Source organism: Symsagittifera roscoffensis, chromosome 6 (genome assembly GCF_963678635.1).
Source record: "Symsagittifera roscoffensis chromosome 6, txSymRosc1.1, whole genome shotgun sequence".
In the NCBI taxonomy this organism is placed as follows: domain Eukaryota; kingdom Metazoa; phylum Xenacoelomorpha; order Acoela; family Convolutidae; genus Symsagittifera; species Symsagittifera roscoffensis.
The window spans coordinates 25524207-25545378 of record NC_087067.1 but is presented as its reverse complement, the minus strand read 5'-3'; the positions used below and the strand labels follow the sequence as shown (position 1 = coordinate 25545378).

The 21172-nt window shown below is 37.0% G+C and overlaps 1 protein-coding gene across 1 annotated transcript in view; it reads right to left on the bottom strand.

The window, feature by feature from the left end:
• The window catches only part of LOC134848663 (uncharacterized), a 105985-nt gene that overhangs the window by 21420 nt on the left and 63393 nt on the right, over window positions 1-21172 (bottom strand). Inside the window, exons 38-44 of the mRNA XM_063866181.1 lie at window positions 14549-14696; window positions 13387-13514; window positions 12797-13120; window positions 12327-12514; window positions 2932-3079; window positions 2609-2718; window positions 1646-1856 (exon numbers count right to left, since the gene is read on the bottom strand). Of these exons, the coding sequence (XP_063722251.1) occupies window positions 1646-1856; window positions 2609-2718; window positions 2932-3079; window positions 12327-12514; window positions 12797-13120; window positions 13387-13514; window positions 14549-14696 (1257 nt within the window). The remainder of the gene's footprint in view (window positions 1-1645; window positions 1857-2608; window positions 2719-2931; window positions 3080-12326; window positions 12515-12796; window positions 13121-13386; window positions 13515-14548; window positions 14697-21172) is intronic.

Here is a 21172-nt window from a genome sequence, read left to right as displayed (position 1 = left end):
AATACGGTAAATTAGCACTAGAGCTTGTTTTGAGAATGCGAATTTTTCTGCATTCTGATTGGCCAAAAAATCGACCAATTTGATCTACTTAAGAATCTTCCCACGCCCCTTTCATGAGAAGGGGGATTGTTAAGTAGATCTAAGATATTTGCTTTTCATGCATTTTCTTTCAAGTAAGAAGATTTTGCTTAATGCATTTTTGAGTTGCAACATTTATATAGAGTGGCACTCTTCTTAAAATAAAACTGATCAAGCTGTCAAGATTCGAAAATTTTTGGCCTCGTGAAACACTAAACAAGTACATCGTAATTTCAGATACAGTTGGGAGAAGATCGTCAGTTTAATCTTTTACATAACTATGCTAAATAAGGCCGAAAATTTAAAATGCCGTTGTTTTCTCACAGCAAAATCACCGACTACAAATAAACACCTGATAGGGTTGAGTGGAATTTATTTTTAAAGATTGTCAGTCGTGATTTGAATTTGCACTTAAAAATATTCTGTTTCGTGAAAAAACCGAAACTTAGCTTTTCTAATTATTTCGCATGAAGACAGGTAAATTGCAAATGTTGAATAAGTAAAAAAAAATTCAAAATCCTGAAAATGAAGAGGTGGCTGAATTGTTTTTGGCTGAATTTTCTGTGCGCCGTATAAACCCCACGAGTAATGTATAAATGCAATTGACCCCTCGTTTTGTCGTGCAGCTGTTCACGTTGACCTCCCCGCTATCAGATTCAAGCGTTAATAATCGATTATAATACGATTTTAGTACCAGTCTTACTAAAATTGAGAAACTATCGATTTTCATCAATTAATAATAGATTTATAATCTCTCTTTTTAAAATTAAATTATAATTAAATATAATACATTATAGTTTATTACAATCGATTATTTATTAGTCTATATTTCGATAAAATTATAATGATTTATAATTGATTATAATCCATTAGTTTAAATCAAAAACATAATTCATTAGTTTTGCTCAAAAATCCGATATAAACAATTGTAATTGATTATAACCATTTTGTTTGTCCATTTTTTCTTCGAAGTTGCATCTAAATTGCTTATATTTTATGTTTTTTTGTAGAAGTTGGTTCCTATGAAAAATGAGAATTTAAAAAAAAGTTTTCCAATCAATTCAAATTTATAAGGTTTTTTTTTCATTTCTTCCCCAATAATTCGAATGTTTTATAAATCAACAAAATTTTGGCAAAATAAGAGCTTATCATCGATTATAATCGATTATAATTGATTTTAGGGTTTTTTTGTAAGATTTATAATCAGTTATAAGCGATTGGTATGGTAATTTTGGTAATTATAATCAACTCAAATTATAATAAGTCAAAAAATCATCATAATAATCCGTTATAAGCGATTTTTTACGCCCAAACTTGGATGCGGGTCTCACTATAAATTTTGATTATTTCGCTGTTTTTGTTCACCACTTCCGCTGCTATTTGAATTTTAACTTCGAAAATTTAAAACAACGTGTTGTCGGATTTGCACTAAATTTTAGTGATAATATCCTGTGCAGCTACAATGATCAATCAAAAAATAGGCAACGGAGGAGGAGGGGGGGGGGGGGTGGGGTGGTGGGGTGGTGAAAACGAGTCAGTTTTCCTTAAAAATTGCATTTATGCTCACCTGAAGGTGTAGAAAACTCGAAAGTAAAGATTTGGGGCATCGCTTCCCCAAATAAGGATGGCTGCACCTGTAGCGAATAATCGCTGCTTTCCATCAGATTTTTTAAAATATAGCTGCATACATTTGAATCCAAAATACATTGTGATCCTTCCATTGTCATTTCTTGAACCATTTCGGGAGCCTCATCTGAAGATCCCTTCTTCCAGAACAGCTTTGGTGAGAAAAAAAAATTGGTATAAAACACATATACAACTTAGCTCGTTAAATTTTCTAATTTAAATATGGACAAAAAGAAATAGATTTTACTTCGAGCACCTGAAAATAAGGATTTTCTCAAGAGGGGGAGGGGATTTTCAAAAAATTTTGTCGGCTTTTTTTAGGTTGACCAAATTGATTTCCGGATCTCTCCTAAATCACTATAAAGACCCCATTTTGACCAAATTTTCAGCGCCGCAGGCAAAATTTAAAAAAAAACAGGCCAAAAAGGCGTTGATAGGCAATTTTTTGAAAATTTTGACGAAAAAATTGCGTATATTCGGCTCACGCTTCCCCCTCAAAATAAGTATATAATGGCGCCAAAGGCGACATTTTAGAAAAGTTTTAGATTCCGTCACCAAAAATGGATATCACAAAATAGTACAAAGGGGGCCGGCAGGGGGTCGATTTCCTGAGGAAGGGGGCGTCGTATAGAGTCCTACCCTCTAATGGCAAGCTCGCAACACCCTGGCGCGACTGCGAGGGTCACTATTTTGCTCTTCAAAAGTATGTGTATTTGTTATGCAGCGCCATTTATTAAGATAAAAAAATAAACACAAATGGTTTGCCTAATATTAGCGCTTAAATTTTCGCTTCAAGTAGTTTTCGCCTAATAAAGCCCCGCCCTTATTTTAGAGGAAGATTGGCTTATGTCATCTTTGAAAGCTAAAACATAAGACTTGCATCTCGGCCAAGTCTGCTACTAACATTGGCTTCGAAGCTGAACTTGTCACGGTAGAATAGTTGATTGTCCTTCACAGTCAGAGCACATTCGAATGGTTCGCAGTCAATGTCCATATGAATGGCGAAGTTGATAGCTGCAACAAACATTTTTTCCAAAAACAACTTGTGATTGTTATCTGCGATTAGAAAGCGAAGTATTGAGTGTTAATACTATGTATTGATGAAAATCGCATGTACTAGTTTAAATTTTTGATTTTAGAACAAAATTTGGACCGAAAAAAAATAAAAATTGCCAATTAACCCACGAAAGGGTTGCTTTTTCTTTTGAGTGAAAGTTTTATACGAACCAGGAGTTAATGTGAAGTCGAGTTTGTTCATATTAGCAGCTGTTTTCAGGCCACTTGCAAGATGTTCTTTGGAAAAGAGGAGTTCCAGTGTAATTTTATCGTCAGTGTAGTTTTGAGAGTAGTGAAGACACGTCAGTCCAATGCCATGCTGCCAAACAGTTTTTTAAACCATGAAAAAATAGAAACAAGAAAAAATGTTGTCTAGGAAAAAATATAGAAATTTAAAGCACTGATCACAAAAAAGCCCTGAATGTTCCGACTGCCTTTTAAGGTTTATCGAGCAGTAGTAACATTTTTAAATGTTAAATGTAATGAAATAAAATGAAAAAAAAATTTTTTTTCTAAAATTTGAAGTTTTTTTTATGACATTATCCCCCCACACGCCATATAAAGTTTAAAAGAATAGATTTTGCTCATTGTAACAAATCAATTATGCCAAAAAAGCTTCTTTTAACCAATTTGGAATGATTTCAAGACGGATTAAATATCCGCTTACGCGTTAATAGCGCGAAATATATCGAGCGTTAATTGTCCCAAATTGGCCAAAATGGCAATCTTTAAACCCCCATAACTTTACGAAAAATGATCAAAGGTGAAATATCTTTTCAAATTTAAGCTCAGGACAACAATACCTTTTGAATGATTAATTTTTTTTGTCAAAAATGGCTAGTTAAAAAGTCGAAATTTGTCTGAAGAAAAAAAACCCACCCCGAGCACAAATATTCCGTCACTTTCGTATCGAAAGTCGGAACAATAAATATAAAAATTGCTTCCGGTTATTCGGGAATGAAAAAATATCTCTATGAGTAGCGTAAAAATATGTCATCTTCGCCCTAGCAGAAGAGGGAGGGAGAGGGAGAGGGATGATGGCTAAATAACCAAGTCACAAACCGCAAATTGATGTAGAAAAATTTGACCCCTAATAGACATGCAGATATTTTGAAACTCAAATAGAACATTTATTAACGGTAGCCTGACCAATTTAGTAGTTTTACCTTGAATAAAAATGTTATTCAACTGATCAAAGATTGAGATGCACTTTTGTCATCAGTTTTTTTTTATGTTCATACTGAAAATCAACAACCAAAATAGCAAATCTCACGATTTTGAGCGTTATATCAAATTGTAATCCATAAAATTGTCATTCAAACTGCCCAAGTTTCAAAAAAGTTTTTGTTTTCAGGTTCAGACAGTACGGGCTGAATATTTTTGCTTTTCTGGTCAGAGCTGAAAATGAAAAAGAATCTTTCATGGTCAATTTTTTTTAAAATATGTATACTTTTTGTCTTTGTACGCTATTTTATAAAAAGTTTTTCGTAAAAGAAATGGAAATAAAAAAATCAACTAAAACACTTTTCATATTTTTCTCTTTTTGTTGAAATCTAAGTGTGGCCGAAATAATTTTTTTTTCATTTTGCCGAGTTTTGTTCATTTTGCCGAACAGTTAGAGTGATTAACCATAGATATGAATAATTTACATCTTCACCTGCGTGGTAGATGCCGTAAAGTAGCAAAACTTTTGCAAAACTACCCCACTTTAAGGTACTTAATAACATCTTAAGGTACTTCCCGATAAAGAAATAGTTGAAAACTGCCAGTTGCTAAAAATTAATGACCCGGATTCTTTTTAACGCAAGACGAGGTTTTGTTTTTGTGTTAAAACTTTCATCGTTTTTTGAAAAATAAAAAGTTTCTTTAGATGCTTAAATTACCCTAAATTACATTAAAGTTTCAAGTAAATTCAATTTAAAGCATCTTAAGAAACTAAAGTACATTTCCACTACTTTAAGTACACCTTAATTTACGTATAAACCCTTTAAAGTTTTACTTAAATCACCTTTAAAGTTAAGGTGTATCTGCCTTAAAATAACCCGTGTGGTAAAAATGCCTATTTCATATTATGCAACATCATACAATTTCATATTATGAAAAAAAAGCTTGTCATACAATTTCATACTATTTTATGTATCAAAAAATTAGCATGACATTAGCATGATAAGCATTTCTTCCATACTACAAAATTTTATAATAAACGTTTTTAATAAACAAGTAGTTACATTTTGAAGAAAAAAAGAAGCTTTTTGCCATTGTATGATAATCATTTCTTCCATTCTATGAAATTGTCTGACAAGCCTTTTTTCCATAACTTTTTTGTTTTAAGATTTTGTGCTTTGTGCTAAACAGACTGACTAACTGTGAAATTTTCGGTGTTTGAGAAAAGAGGTCTGTTTTTGCAAATTTTTGTTTACCTTGCCATATGAAAACGAAAAATTTTTTTGTGGGTGAAAAACTCAAAATGGATTACGTTATACACGCAAAAAGTCAAAAATTTCATGCAAAGTTTTTTTTTCATAAAATCTATATTCGAGCACAGAAGCAAGTTTTTAAACAAAAAATGAAATAAAAATTTTTACCTCAAATTTGAATTTTTTTAAACGAAAAAATGAATATCATACAATTTTCATGTATGCAATTGTATAATAAGCATTATTTTGCTCAATTTTTTTCCCCAAAGTTGCTCTCAAGTAATCAAAACCGCTACCAATTTGTTTTGTTTGAGTGTTAAGCCAATTTAGGATACTATTTGAAAAAAAAAATTCCATTGAAAAAATGCTCTTCATACAATTTTCTATTATGAAATTTGTATAATAAACTGTGTTTTTCAATAGGCTCCATACATGAAATTGTACATTGGATAATTTTTTGAATGGTCGTCAACCGCGCACCTTAAGTTACTTTATAGGTAAATTTACCTTAAAAATGTACCTTAAAAAGTAGGTAATTTATCTATACTTACCTTAATATTAGAGCATTTTTACCTTATTTCTTACCACTAAAATAACAAAAAATAAGAAAAGTTAAACTAAGGTAAAATAACCTTAATTCACTTCATTTTAAAAAAGTTTACCTCAATTTTTTATTTTTTTTGGAAAAGTTAAGGTAATTATACCCAGGGGCTGATCGAGGATTTTCTCGAGGAGGACGGGGGGGGGATTTCCAATCTTTTCCAAATTTTTTTGCCTTTTTTTAGGTCGACCAAATTGATGTTCTGAGTTCTCCTCTCCTGAATCACTATAAAGACCCCATTTTGATCAAACTTTCTTCTGCGCCGCACGAAATTAGGCATTTTTTGGTTTTCTCTTTTAAGGGCACTTGTGTTTTTAGGCATTTTTTGAAGATGTTCCCCCCTAAATCCGCTGGTGATTATACTTTTGACGTCAAGGTAAATTTAGGTAAATTGCCTACCTTTTTAGGGTAAATTTTTTATGTTAAATTTCGCTAAAAAAATAGTTCCAGGGTATTTTGTAAGGCTGATACACCTTAACTTTTAAGGTAATTTCAAGTAAGATTTCAAGATGTCTATAAGTAAGTCAAGGCGACTTAAGGTAGTGCAAGTTTAACTTATTTGTTAAGATGTCCTAAGGCATTTTCTAAGTAAGTTTACTTTTTACTTTTTTTGAGAGTGTAAAGCTCAGGAAACTTTCTAATTGATACAGCTAATGTGGCTTGGCCCTAATATGAGCAGTCATGTGTACTTTTACAGTGAGTTACTAATTTAAATGGTAGCCAGCTAAATGTCACTGATAACTATCCATTCACACCCAGCCATATTGAGATATTCTGGTGAGCGCTGATATTCAGACTATAGATGTGCGTTTTGCAATAAGAGATAAAAAGAGGATCGGTTTCAGCAAAAGTTGATCTCTTAAACAATCCTTGCGTTTTAAGGGCACTTATGTTTTTAGGCATTTTGTGGGAAATTTTCACCCCTAAAGTCTCTGGTGATTACACCTTTGATGTCAAGGTAAATATAGGTAAATTGCCTACTTTTTTAAGGTAAATTTTCTACGTTAAATTCGCTATAAAAAAGTTCTAAGGTATTTTGTAAGCCTGATACACCCTAACTTTTAAGGTAATTTGAGGTAAGTTTGCAAGATGTCTATAGGTAAGTTAAGGCGACTTAAGGTAGTGCAAATTTACCTTATTTGTTAAGATGTCTTAAGGCATTTTTTAAGTAAATTTACTTTTTACTTTTTTTGATTGTGCAAAGCTCAGGAATTTTTCTAATTGATACAGCTAAATTGGCTTGGCCCTAATATGAGCAGTCATGTGTACTTTACAGTGAATTTTTAATTTAAGTGGTAACAAGCTAAATGTCACTGCTAACTATCCATTCACACCCAGCCATAATGAGATATTCTGGAGCGCTGATATTCAGACTATAGATGTGCGTTTTGCAATAAGATATAAAAAGGGGATCGGTTTCAGCAAAACTGATCTCTTAAACAATCCTCTCGCCCACACTTATTCCTCGTGATGGATCAATATAAATAAAATTTTTGTAGGCAGAAAAATCAATAAGTATATTCATAACCGAGTACAGGGGTGAATCTGGGTATTTTTCGAGGGGAAGGCGGATTTTCGAAAAACTTTTGTGGTCCTTTTTTTAAGTCGACCTAAATGATTTTCTGAGTTCTCCCAGATCACTATTTTTGGACCCATTTTAACAAAATTTGGGCCCAAAAGAGCGTTTATAGTAAAAAGGCGTTATCTCAAAATATTGCAAAGGAGGGACCCTTTGGGTTGGCAGTGGGGTCGAATCCCTGAGAAGGGACGCCCCTCCCCCCTAAAACCGCTGGGGATTGTGTATAATTGAATTCTGAACAATAAAACTTGCAAGTTTTAGTTCAAAAGTGGCGAGGTACATGAGCTTCGAATAAAAAATTTCAAAGGTGAAGGGAGTTGTTTTAGTTTTTTCATTGGTCGTATTAGCATCAATCATAAGAAACAAACCCATTTTGTCGTTGCAATTAGCAACTGTAAGCAAATATTTATAGCATTTAGGACAATTGCTTCTAGAACCCAAGCAAACATAAACCTAATAACAAAATTAACCGGTTACTGTGCAAGTAGCACAGAATGTTCCGACCAGTCTTTCAAAACAACAAAAAGTTCTTTTTTTTTCAAATTAGTGTATTTTTTTTCTATAGAAGTATGATAGAAGGATCTGATCCAAAACTATAATTTAGGCATCTTCGACAGTCATAGTAATATGGACCAATTGGACAAAAATGTTTGTAGAGAAATGACTGAAAACAAAAAAAAAATTAAAATTCAACTATTTTTTAAAATTTTTTTTGCAGAAAATGTTTGAAAATTTTGGTTCTCAAAATGGAATTAAAAAAACTCCGAAAATTAATTTCACTTGCTTACAACTAAGTTTTTAGGCAATAATTTTTTTGCTTCAGTTAAGCTGTTGTAAGCCTGCTCGCTCGCTTTATTCGCTCGAAATAAGACGAAAAATCAAAAAATTCAAACCAATTTTTCTCGACTCTGGAGAATTTTTTAGGGTGGTTCAAATCATTAATGTAAAGGCTTGGATCCGATATGTCACACAGCCCAGCCCGATGAATATTTGTGGTACCTGACGTTGCGTGGAAAACAAAAAAAAAACTAAAACACCCGAATACAAAGTTCCTCCCCATTTTCAATAGTCGGTTGAAGTCTGGCTGACAATCACCTCTTAAGACAATGAACAAGTACATTTGATTCCACGTATAATTCCTACTTGTTTAATCATCAGACTTCTAAATGTTAATCTATAATTTAGTGGTTACACAATTCATCAATAATGTATAAAATACCATTCGGTTATTTAAGCATAGTCCGTTGCTAGTGGATAATCTTTCATATATGGGTCACACAGGTTAATGATAATTGAGCTAAAGTTTCCACTTATAATTTAATGGAGAAAGAACTTTCATTTTTATCTTTTTCATCCCAAGAACTAACTACATCAGAAAAAATAAAGGGCAAACGTGACATTCAAGTGTTTTTCCTGATTTGATCATCCGTGTGGCATTTTGATTTGCACATTGTATTTTACAAAAAACACTCGTATTTTTTTAGTTTGCAATTTGAATTGTCATTTAGTACAAAACCTGGAACAGATATATTACAAATCTAAACTATCACCAATCATTATATACCCATTTGAATTAACTTGGAATATATCATTGGAATATTCTACAGCACATCAACTTCTGAAAAACAAGTTGAATAAATGGCTTTTAAAAATACAAAAACTGCTTATCTCAGGGAAAAATTTTGAATGATCTGACCAGCTTATCTGTGTCTGAAACAGTTAAAAAAACTCAAAAACTGGAAATATCAATTTTTTAAATCCGCCCCCAAGCGTTCTTCCAAGTACAAAATTATATTTTAAGCGCCTATTTGGACCTTTTGAGTAATTCTAGTGCAATATTTGGGTTTATTGTTTTACCTCATTACAATTGCGAACGAACTGCGAGCGGTATATTTCGCCGCCTATTGGAAATTTCGGGAGAATAATTTGAATTATCATGTTAACCAAATTGGCATTTTTCAAACCCCGCATGTTTGTAGATTAGCTTATGAGACATATATATCGGTATCGGCTTTCATCCCTTAATGAACCTCTGCGTCCAGACAATGTTTGCTGTCATAATATGTTACCACTAAATTTACATGCGAGAAATGAAGTTCTGGATTTTTTAAAATTGCTAAAAAACGTTTTCAAGAAACAAGTTTTTTTAGAAAATGTCTTTGGCGCAAAAGATATGCAGACGAGTGAAAATTATGCATTGCAACGAGCTGCAATAGATAACCAGGCGATGTTACCTGACGCAGCGTCGGCCGTTCTTGAAAACATCTATATGGATAACCAGTCAAACTCCTTCGAAAGTATGGAAAGTGCGAATAAGTTAAGCCACGAATTGTCTGATTATAAATGATACATGGCGTAAAATTAACTAAGTTCATAAATAACATTTCTAAAACAAATAATATGTATGCTCGAAACGACAACACTAAGTGGAAGCAAAGACATTTCAAGGTTGAGGACACAACTTGAAATTTCTTTGCTTCCGCTTAGAGTTGTATTTTTGAGCTGGCTTTACTTATTATTTGTCTTAGAAACCTTACTTATGAACGAGGTTAACTTTAAGCCATGTATCATTTTTAATCGGTCATTTCGTGGCTTAATTTATTTGCGCTCTATTTCGGTCTCAAATGGGAGAGCACCGTGATAACACCTGGGTTGTAAGCAAAACGTGGTGTTAACCAAAATCTCGAAAACTGAAAAACACAATGGACTGCGTTAGGTTTCATATCGTTCGTTTTCGACTCATAGGTCTCGTAGCACCCTACTACGTACGAGCGCGACTACTCTTACTTAATGATGTACACATTGAAAACAAGTCGAGGTTTACCAAGTCTCGGCCAGGTGAAGATAAGGCGAAGTTATTTCATTGCACTCGAGAAATATGTTGAGTTACACGTGTGTTGAGAGAGCTCAGAAAAGTATTTTCCGCTTTAGTTTTTCCTCTTGCCCGTGTTAAACACTTGCAAAAAACACAAAAATAGTAATTGGCGAAGCAAAAATTGTATGAAAGCTTTCAACTCTGAAGCTTGAATTGCAAAGGCATTACTCGCTACCCGCTTGAAACAAGAAAAAATTTCAGCCAATTTTCAGGCCGAGTATAGAATAACTTAAGAGAACATAATTGTCTGTCCTGACATTGACCTCAATGAAGATGTAGAGCGAGGTGTTGGAGAAAACACAGACTACCTTGCTATATCCCTGGCACTATTTTAGTTCCTACGGTAAACTCCTGGTTGTTGTTGCGTGTATGCTCAGGTTGAGCTTTATACCAAACCAAAGTCAAGAAGATAGCAGATCTAGTTGAATTGGAAACATTAAAGCAACATCTTTTGTTGCTATAGCAAAAAAAATTGTTTGAAGCTGACTTCTCAACACTGTCTGGCAAAAAAAAACGTCAATAATTTTTCATCTTCAACATCAAAGACCATCTGCGCGCAGGCACCAATTAAAAGATCATCTGCGCGCACTTTTTCAATTTTCAATTGGATTTTTTGAAGTCAAAGTTGTTCTGTAGAAAGCGTGTAGCAAAAACTGTTTTGCCAATGATGGCAGAGCTTCCAGTTAAACAGCTTGGTTACGGTCAGTCACCTTTCACGAGTTGCAGCTTAAAATAAGATGGAGCCTTCAAAATCTCAATTTGAAGAAGTTTATAGAAGCGATGTTGCTTCTGATTTACCTATATGATCACAAAGCTGTACATATTGAGATTGTTTTGTCGATGGATACGAGCTCGTGTTTATTGGCGATCGAAAAATTCAGTGCTCTTCGCGGAACTCCGTCAGTCATTTGGTCTGATATTTGTATGAGTTTCGTGGGAGCCGAAAAAAACTCCTGCTGTAATCCGTCTAGGAACACGCAAGCACACGCACAGCTGGCCCACAGTTATCTCAGATGGAAATTCAACCGGAAGCTCCATGCCACGTTGGGTCATGGGAACCAACTGTTGACTGTTGTAAGCAATGCAAGACATATTTTATGCAATTTCAGGAAACGAAACTCAAGCATGAAGTTATTCAAACGACTTTCTGCCTTGTCCAACATTCACTGAAGTCTCGCCCAATAACATCAGCTAATGAAAGCCCAGATGGTTTCCAAATGTTACCTACCTAATTTGTTCTCTTAGGCCGACATTCTGCTAGCCTTATTTCGCTCTCCTTTGAGGATAATTAGGACCACCGTAAACGGTACGTCTGAGAATTACCAAAACGCAACATAGAGCCGTTGTCTTTGCGAGTATGTGCTAATTTTGATTAACTGCACAAAGTGAGACTCAGATGGTGAATTTTTCTTGAGAACCGGCAATTTTGTGTGATTTGTTGGCAAATGCAGTCCATTAATCTTTGGCTCGTATTAATCTCCCTAATAATGGAAAAGAACAAATTGCTCGATCATCCGTAGTTATAACCCGCACCAAGGAACTAACGCGACCGACCGTTAAACTTGCCGCGTTTTTTCTTCGTCGGGTGCCGAAGTTGTTCTCGCTAGATTTACTAGCGAGAATTTAAAATCGTGACTTTTTAAAATTACTCCACAACCTTGTGAAACTCCTGTTACTTTTTGACTTTAGATGACTCCGTATAATGTTATTGACAATTTTTGTTACTTGCTATGTTTTTATTGATTTTATTCATTCCGATGGTAACATTGATATTCAAGTTTTCGAATCGGATCAAAATCCCGTTGTTTTTGTCCTTTTTTACCGATAAAAAATAGGACTGAACAAATGCGATTCATCGCAATTTCTTAGTGTAACAAGAATTCCCGACTACTAGAGCTCGATCTGCCGAAGATGCCCCGGTAGACCATAAATTCGTCATGAAGGCAAATGATTTCTTGGAACAAAACTCAAACAAGAGGTTAAACCCAACACCCTAGTTCATGGTTCATTAGCTGATATTAATCAGGTTATTGAAAAATCATAGTCTGGTTTGAATACATTTAAAAAAAAATTTTTCTTATAAGCTCAACTCACAATTGTAGAATTCAAGTGCACGTTGGTTATTTTGATCTGTCTCATGAAAGTGTTCTCTTGTAGCAAGAGAGTTCGGAGTCTGTTGAAAGTTCCTGCGCCCGCAGTTCCATTTATTGACTCCCACACAAAACAGACATGACTTGCGTCCTTGGAAACCTCGTGAACAACTATTTGCATATCTGGCAACCCTAAAACCAAACATCTAAACTGAACCCAAACATGAAACTGGAGGCAAAACGAACAGGCAAGGGTGATTTTGCAAAGAGCACAGAATTTTATGAGACCTCATTAATTGGTTGCAAAGGGTTAAAAAGTAAACAAAAAATGAAACTATTTGTAGCCCAAATTTATAGTCCATTGGCAGCTGCTTTGACGATGCAGTTGTTTTGTAATAAGCAAATTGTTGATGAAATCAAACTTTTTGAAATTTACTTCCTAGGTGACGCGACGCGATGATAGTGTCAATTTACCTGTGATTACATCTTGACCCGCATACCGAACACTAGGCTGTCCATTCTTTGTCAAACTTCGAGCCCTGATCGAGTAAACTTGGGCAAACTTCGCTAACTTAACGCCGACTGCAGTTTCTTCCGAACTCAAAGTGATAGGCAATTTAACTGAACTATCTTCTAGAACATTCTCGGTTGAGTCAATGTCATCGCCGTCTTCGTCTTGTTCGTTGACTTCTACGCTGAAGCCGCCAAAAAGTCCTGTCTGAGGAATTGAGAGAACAATAGTGAATGTCTGCAGGTCATTTGACCGATCGGTTGAAATGGATTCGGGCGGCACTGGAGCTGTGAATTTATGGAACCCATAAAACTTTCTGCTAAGAGAGTTGATTACAAACGTACACATTTATTCAATTTTACCCGGTTGGAAAATTTTTAAAATTTTAAATAAAAATTGAACCGCTCAATCCAAAAATTAAAACGAACAAAACAGACAATTATTGTGTCAAAAGTCATGAAAAATTATCGCTAATCAGGGTGGGTGTTCATTTTTTCGTGATATTGGGGAAAAAGTTAAATAGAAATAAAAGTTTTGAAGTTTAGAAGCAAACCTGTGTCTTGAGCGAGAACCCTCGCCTCTGACCTCACTTGACCTTCAGGGTCCGCGACAGAATATGCTCGCACAGTGTATTGGTTTCCAGGTTCAAGGTCAGTTACGACAAATCGCAGATATGAGTCACTTAAAAACAAACGGATTTAGACATGAACATGGAATCCGCAATTGCATGTAGTTCTAGAGCAGTAACGATGTAGAGTTTTATTGAGTGGTACAAAGAGAGAGAGAGAGAGAGGGGGGGGGGGTTCAAGAACAAAAATATTGTGTGAATTTTCCTTTAAAGTAAAAAAATCCTTTCATGCAAAAAACTGCTTCATCAAGTTGCGAGCGTGCCAACAGAGGGTTGGAAAAATACGAAATATAGAGCCAGTTATCGCCACGAAGCGGCGAAGCGCTCGTACCGCGCCCAACGGCAAAGTGTTGATTGGCATAAAAGTGTGGTCGTAAGTCGTTAAATAATACCATTTGCGGCCTTTTGGGTGCAGCGAGGACGTTGAGTTACTGAGTGTAGTGACAAAGACTTGCGTGCGCTCCCCTTTTTTGAAAAAGATTGATACTTTTTTTGTTAAATTTGGTTAGGAGCGAATCCAGATTTATGTCAATGAATTTTTAAAAATGTATATAATTTCAATCTTAGAGCTCTCCGAAAAAACCGGCCACAAATGACGTTCTTGGACACTTTTGGGAAGTTTTGACCACCATTGCGTTCTTTTTTGGCGCGCGCTCCCCTCTCAAATTTTAGGGTCATTTCAGAAGGCGTATTTAGAATCACTTTGTGTTGGTCGTGCAAAATTGGAAGTCATAAAGATAGTTCATTCGCCCTCTTCTACCAAAAGAACATTGTCCCCCGATCCACCCCCCCCCCCCCCCACCTTTTATATCCGCTACTGTCTTCGATACCTTTTTAACTGTATTGACCTTAGACAGGTGACAGCAATTTTTTGTATGTTGGAGATTGCAGCTAAGAAAAATAAGAAATCAAATTGAACTATTTGTCGAAATTATGGAAAAACTATTATAAAAAAGATCAACATACAAGCTGAACTGCTGTTTCGTCTCTGTTGGTTTAAAACTACATGCAAATTGCTTGGTTACTTTTCAGGGGCAAGTATTGTTGCCTTAGCCTCGAGCAATGAGCATGAATCAGTCAGACTTACATTTTCTGGATTTCGAGCAGCGAGACATTTTGGTGGTAAATCTCGATCAGGAAGTGGTCAAAATATCCAACAGCCGGAGGAAGCCATGCCAGTCTGATTGAGTTCTCATCCACGAAATAGACATTGAGTTGCTCTACTGGATCCGGAACTAAAATCAGGCTCAATATTAATTGGCAAACGTCCAAACTTCTGATAACAGAAATCCGAAAGTTACCATGTGGTTGGTATACACTACCTCTTTCGTTAGTTTTATTTTGATTAGAGATATCTCAAAGCGGGTATCACTGGACTAATGACAATCTCCTATACTGGATTGTGTTGCTAAATGGAAAACCTTCTTTATATGTTGAAATGTGAAATTATGAAGCTTCAATCGCAAGACGAGAATGCTGTTTTTGTGCAAAATTAACTAAATGGCTTTGACGCGGTTCCCCACAAGACGTTCAACAGGTCCGGCTACACCAAAGACACTTCCAGATTTTGGCAATGTTTTAAAATACGAAATACGATAGAAATTACTTAAACCTAAAACCCCAGTTGTGTCGTGAGGCGACCTTCGGTACCTCGTTATTTAAATTGTCCTTTTGCAGCCTCGCTGCAGTCTTATGTTAATTTCATTAACCAAGGTCATAGTTCTAACCTAAACAAAATACCACGCTGTGCGTGTTCACTCTTTGCTATCTACATCGTTTGTTAGATGTCCTTATTCTCTCTAATCCTCATTGATATTCAGGATAAAATTCTAAACTCAGGAATAAATTGAAACCAAGCAACTATATTGATTCAAGTAACTAATTATTCTTTTCTACAAAACAATTTACTTATTGTTGATCAACCAAGTTTTCACTCTAAAATCTCGGCAAATGTCATGGCGCAGCCAGCAGTTCCTGTGAACGAAGACAGGACTGACCTGTTAGACATTCCCCCTTTCTGGGCGAAAGCTTCTATTAACCCGCCATTCCTTTGGGAATCGTGGATAGGTCAATTTTTCTTGGCCGCTGGACTGAAAGATAATATCAACTTCACGATCTTCTAATCGAACCCGAAGAGGTCCTCGATGAACCCCCTCCAAAACCCGAGATAGTTGCTGATGGTGAAGACGCTGGAGCGGTTGGGGCTCGAAGACAGAGAGATCAAGCGGCAATTCGAAGAATTAACGAGCTAAATATTGAGAGGAGGTGAAAAGATCCTCGTATCAGTCAGAACTGGTTCTACCACTAAGCTGAGGCTCGTTTGAAGTCTCGTTTGTTCTTTGCATTGGGGAACGAAAGGAAGAGACGTTTTGCGGACTTTTTTCCTCACACGGATATCAGCGCTATTCGCTTTCGAGAATTTCATAATGGCTGTGAAACGTTATTCAAGGTCGAAGAGGACTATACGGTTGAAAGCATCAAGCTGTATAATTCAGTATTTATGCTTGAAAATGATACTTTCTGGTCATTTTATGCTCGTCTTAGTGCTCAAGTGGCCCTGTGTAATTGGCCTAATGCCCAAGAAAGGGAGACATTAAAAGGCCTTTTTATTGGACGAATTTGAGATGTAGATGTTCAACAACAACTTATTAAGGCTAAAGATGATCTCGATGACACCTTTAAACTCGCACTGGAGTGTGAAAAGGGTGCAAGTACGTCTGCTCAATTCCAGAAACTACTCCCTCATAATCAGCATTCAAACGCCATCAAGGTTAAACAGGAACCCATTTTCTCGATTCAGTCATCTAGAGGAAAACAGAATTATCCTCAGAATCAAAACAATCGACAAAATTTGCAAAGTAACCAACGGAATATCTCATGTTACTTCTGTGGTGATCCTTTTAGTCCTGATCACCGAAAATCTTGTCCAGCTCGAGACGTTACGTGTAACCTCTGTAGGAAACGTGGCCATTTCGCAAAGTGCTGCAATTCGTCAAAACTACGAGTAAATCTGGTTTAGGAAAATGAGGAAACTTCAGGTCCCTCTATAGATTGTAATTTCATAGATGTTGAGCATGACAAGGAACCAGAATATGGGGTTTTACAATTGGAATCCGCTGTCAAGATTAACAGTATTGAAACACTCAAGTCAAGCGGAGAAAAATCCAGGAGCCTCAGTATTCAGTTGCGTTCAGGTTACAGTTTTTTCTATTCAACTGTTGATACAGGAAGCCCAGTTTCGTTCCTGAATAAGCGTAACTGTGATTTATTTTTGCAACGAAACCCTCCAATTGAGTTTCGCGATATCACACATTACCCTATAGATAGACAATTTCTATGTTGACTATAATAAGCAGTCTATTCGTCTCCTCGGGTCGATTCAAATCCCGATTTTTTCTAGCGGCTGGAAGGTGGATAACGCTCAGTTCCTCATTTCGGAAAACAGAACTCGTAATCTTCTAGGCTTGGATCTGCAGGAGCAACTCGGTGTAGTTACTACACAATTGAAAGCTGAATCCGTTCAACTGCTGGAAATCATTTCCCAGGATCCGATATCAGAATATTGGAGTTCTTTCTTTGCGAGAAAATATGCACATGTTTTCAGTCGTTTAGTTCGATCTAAACATCATAAAGCTTATACTAACTTTATATTCCCTCTGGTGCCCCATCAAATTAAAGGACGAAAAGTTCCGATCCATATTCAGGATAGAGTTGCGAGCGAAATAAAACTTCTAATAGAGCAAGGTCAAATTGAAAAATTGAACAAGTGTACGACTGAATTTTTCATAGCGCCTATTGTGTTAACTGCAAAAAAGGATTGCTCGATCAAACTTGCCCTTAATGCTAAGCCGATGAATGCTCAGATCTGGAAAAACAAGTACCAGATGCGCCTATCATTCATGAACTCATCAATTCCGCGGCGCAGGTTACAACTAGAAATGTACTTGGAAACGTTTGGTTCATGTCCTTGGATTTGAAGTATGCGTTCAGTCAATTGCCGTTGTCATCGCTTACTAGTAGTTTTTGCAACTTTAATATTTTGTGTGGAGAGACTACAGGAACGAACCGATTCAAAACCGGGTTTTATGGTTTAACTGATATGCCTACCGAGTTCCAGAAGGCAATGGACTGTACCTTAAAGGGACTAGAAGGTGTCATTTGTTATCTCGATGACATTTTGATAGTTACAAAAGGAACATAACGAACTGGTCAAAAAAGGAGATGCAAAGACTTGATGTGGAAGGCTGGGCTTTAAAATTGAGTAATTGCGAATTCTCTGTTAACCAACTAACTTGGTTAGGGTATGACATTAATCAGGACGATTATTCTCCTAAATTTTCAAAGATTGAGGCAATTCAATCACTCAAATCTCCGCGGACTCTGAAATAACTACGCTCGTTTTTGGGGACATTAAATCATTTACAAAGGTTTATACCCGATTTACATATACATACTGTTCATTTTCGGGCATCTTTCAAGGCCTGTAACAAACAGTCGTTCATGTGGGTAGAGGAGCAGAAAAATGCCTTTAAAGGCATAATCAATATGATCGCCAAAATCCCTAGTCTTTATCATTTTGATTCGCCAAAAAGTTCAAGGGTAAAATGTGACACTAGTCATAACGGATTAGGAGCTCGCCTTGAACAAGAAATCGAACCGGGAGTTTGGGCCCCAACCGCTTTTGGTTCTCGTTTTTTAATAATGCGGAGGCAAAATATAGTACCAATGAATTGGAGTTGTTGGCAATTGTTTGGGCCTGCGAACATTTTCGTACCTATCTGTTGGGTACTCGTTTTCAAGTGCGGACTGATCATAAAGCTATCATTTCGGCATTAAATGAAAATTATAATAATAAGTCGTATCAGTCTCGTCTTGCCCGACGGGCAGATCGCTTATTACCGTTTGATTTCGATGTTATTCATGTTCCCGGGGTCCCGTTGGGGATAGTCGATTACTTATCTCGTTATCCTACGTTTCCAGCTCCTGAGCCTTCTAAATACGATGAAATTTTGAACTTTTCGTTGTTAAATCTATTGAGGCTCTTCGTCAGGACCTCACGTTTATTAACTCTTATAATTCTTCTAAATTGAGGGATAAATGTTGTCCGCCATCGCAAGAGGGTGTTCAATTCTCGTCGCAGGATAATATTGTCAATTTATTACGTCACTCGCCGGTAGGGGGCGCTAAAGAGTTTGCTCAAAGTTCTAGCCAATCAAATCGCGTTATGCAAACAGGCTGTTTGAATTTTTATCGAATGAGGGCGTCGATTTATGCTCTCAGGAAAATAACCAACCAGAAACCGGTATGCAAATTGATAATCGTAGACCAGTCTACGTTCCTAAAATTCATTGTCTCCGGCCTCAATCTTTAAGAAACAGTCATCTAACTCAACCTTCCTCAATTGCATATCTAAATTCTGCTGTCAATTCTACAGTCATGAATCAACCGCCTGGCACTAATCAAACTACCTTTGACTTGAACTCAACTCTAACTCCACAAGACTCCCAGGATTTACTCAATTCGACAGCCGAACAAGCTGACTTACTTACGTTCGTGGAATCATTTCCACTCAATTTCCCAAACTTCCGTCGGCCGAGTCCGCGTCCGCCCATGAGATCTAGACAGTTGAGCCAAATCTCCCGACTAGATCAGATCCGTCAGCAAAACCAGACCAGAGAACAAGTTTCCAAAACCCGTTTTGTTGCTGCACGAACCACGACCCGAAAGGATGGCCATTCCCAGCTGTTGGAGACGATGAGACGGTGTCGCCTATCGAAACCTGGAAAGGTCAACACTGCCGCAAGATTAGGGGGTTCTTGCTGTCAATGGAGGCAAACCTCTTCTTTCGCCTTCAAAGAAAGAATTTGTGGGGCTACCTGTACTCTTTGATGCGGACCTTTTACCAGAGTTGACGGAGGAGGACCGTTTTCTGGGCCCTATGAAACGAGTTATCATCAACAAGGACATCACATCAATCAATAAGCTCGGATCTTATATGGCCCAATTCTGGCCCAAAGCAGCTGTGGTTAATAACTGTCTAGTGATTGATAAAAAACTGGCCATACCCGAACCTCTCCGACAAGCTGTACTTTCTCGCCTTCACCGCTCCCACCCGGGTGAAGAGGCTACGATGGCGGCCTCTGAATATGTCTGGTGACCATTTCTGAACCGTCAAATTATCGAGACATGTGAGAAATGCCGTGAATGCACATTGTTTGGTAAGAATCTTAAATCCGCATAAACCTTTAATACTGGACAATCTTTACCTAGTCTGTCTGGGCCAAATCAGGAGTTACAATTAGATTTTGCTGGTCCTATACTTGATGATAAGGGTTCTAGGGTCTTTCTTTTGTTAGCAATCGATCGTTTCTCTAAGTTTCCTTCAGTTCTAATTTCTAAAAATACTGGGGCTAAAAAGGTTACTAAATTTCTTGCATCTTACATTCGTATTCATGGTTTACCTCATTCTATCAGAACGGATCACGGTTCAGGTTTTAAAAAAAACTTAGAGCAGGAATTTTGCTCTAAAAGAGGTATTAAACACATCCTCTCACCAGTCGGAGACCATAGAGGCAGTGGTTTGGTTGAACGATACATTCAGACTATAAAGCGAAAACTGGGTGCTGCAAAACTTGATCCTAATTTCAAAAACTTTAAAGAAACGATCCATCAAAGTATTGAAGATATTCGCAAGAGTAATCACTCGGTGCTTAAGAAATCGCCTTGAATTACCTTTCGGTCGTAAACCTAATACTGAGTGGTCCCAAGAGTTTATTAATGTTGTTCAACCTGATACTTCAGCCCAGGGACTGGAGCGGAGCCTCTTAACACCGGACCAGACTGCCAGCCAAGATTATAGCCGGGACCGTGCGAAAGTTGTTTCTCGAGGCAGTACCTGTCCTACAGTTGCTCGCCGCTTCAAACCCTTGTTTTCGCTGGATGGAAATGTGGCGGACAGTGAATCCTACAAGGCGTTGGCCGAACTTGCTCGGGCCGCAAACAAGTGGTCGCAGTTCAAGCGAAATCTTCCACCGGATGGGGGAAAAAAGCTCCTCAAGGAACTGGCAACCCGTCATTCGGACCTCGCTCATTCTCTCAAGTCAGGCCTTAACCATAACACCCTTCGCTTTCCGAAGACAGGAATGAATGTGACGCCTCTGGGGGCCCAAGTTAATCCCCGAAGTTTACCAGCTTTGCAACCTCGTCGATCGTCAAAAACAAGTTAACTAGAAAATCTTCTAGTGACTGATCCTAACCGAGTTAAGATCTTTAGGAAAATTAAAGATCGTCAATCGGGGAAACCTGTTTTTAAGCCTGCTAAGCTCAAGATCGTCCGTATTATCCATCATACTTATGTTACTGACAATGGGAAAGTTTATAGGAAAAATCGTATTTGCCTCAAACCTAATTCTCGGTATAACATTTCAGTTGGTCAGAACACTCTAGGTGATCGGCTTCAAACCTCGAACCCTACCTCTCAAGGTGCATTGAAGAGGCCAGCTACGCGGTCTCAGCCTGTGATGCTAGAACAACGGCCAAACAATCCCAATTTATCTGCCCCAATGGTGGACCTAAGTTGATATCCGAACAGTTTTTAGAGAGTAAAACAAAACTTGTTCAATCCCCATAGTTGGGGATGGAACTTGTGCCATTGTTGGGAATGGAACTTGTGCCATAGTTCCATCCCCTAATTCGAGGGTAGTTGGAACAG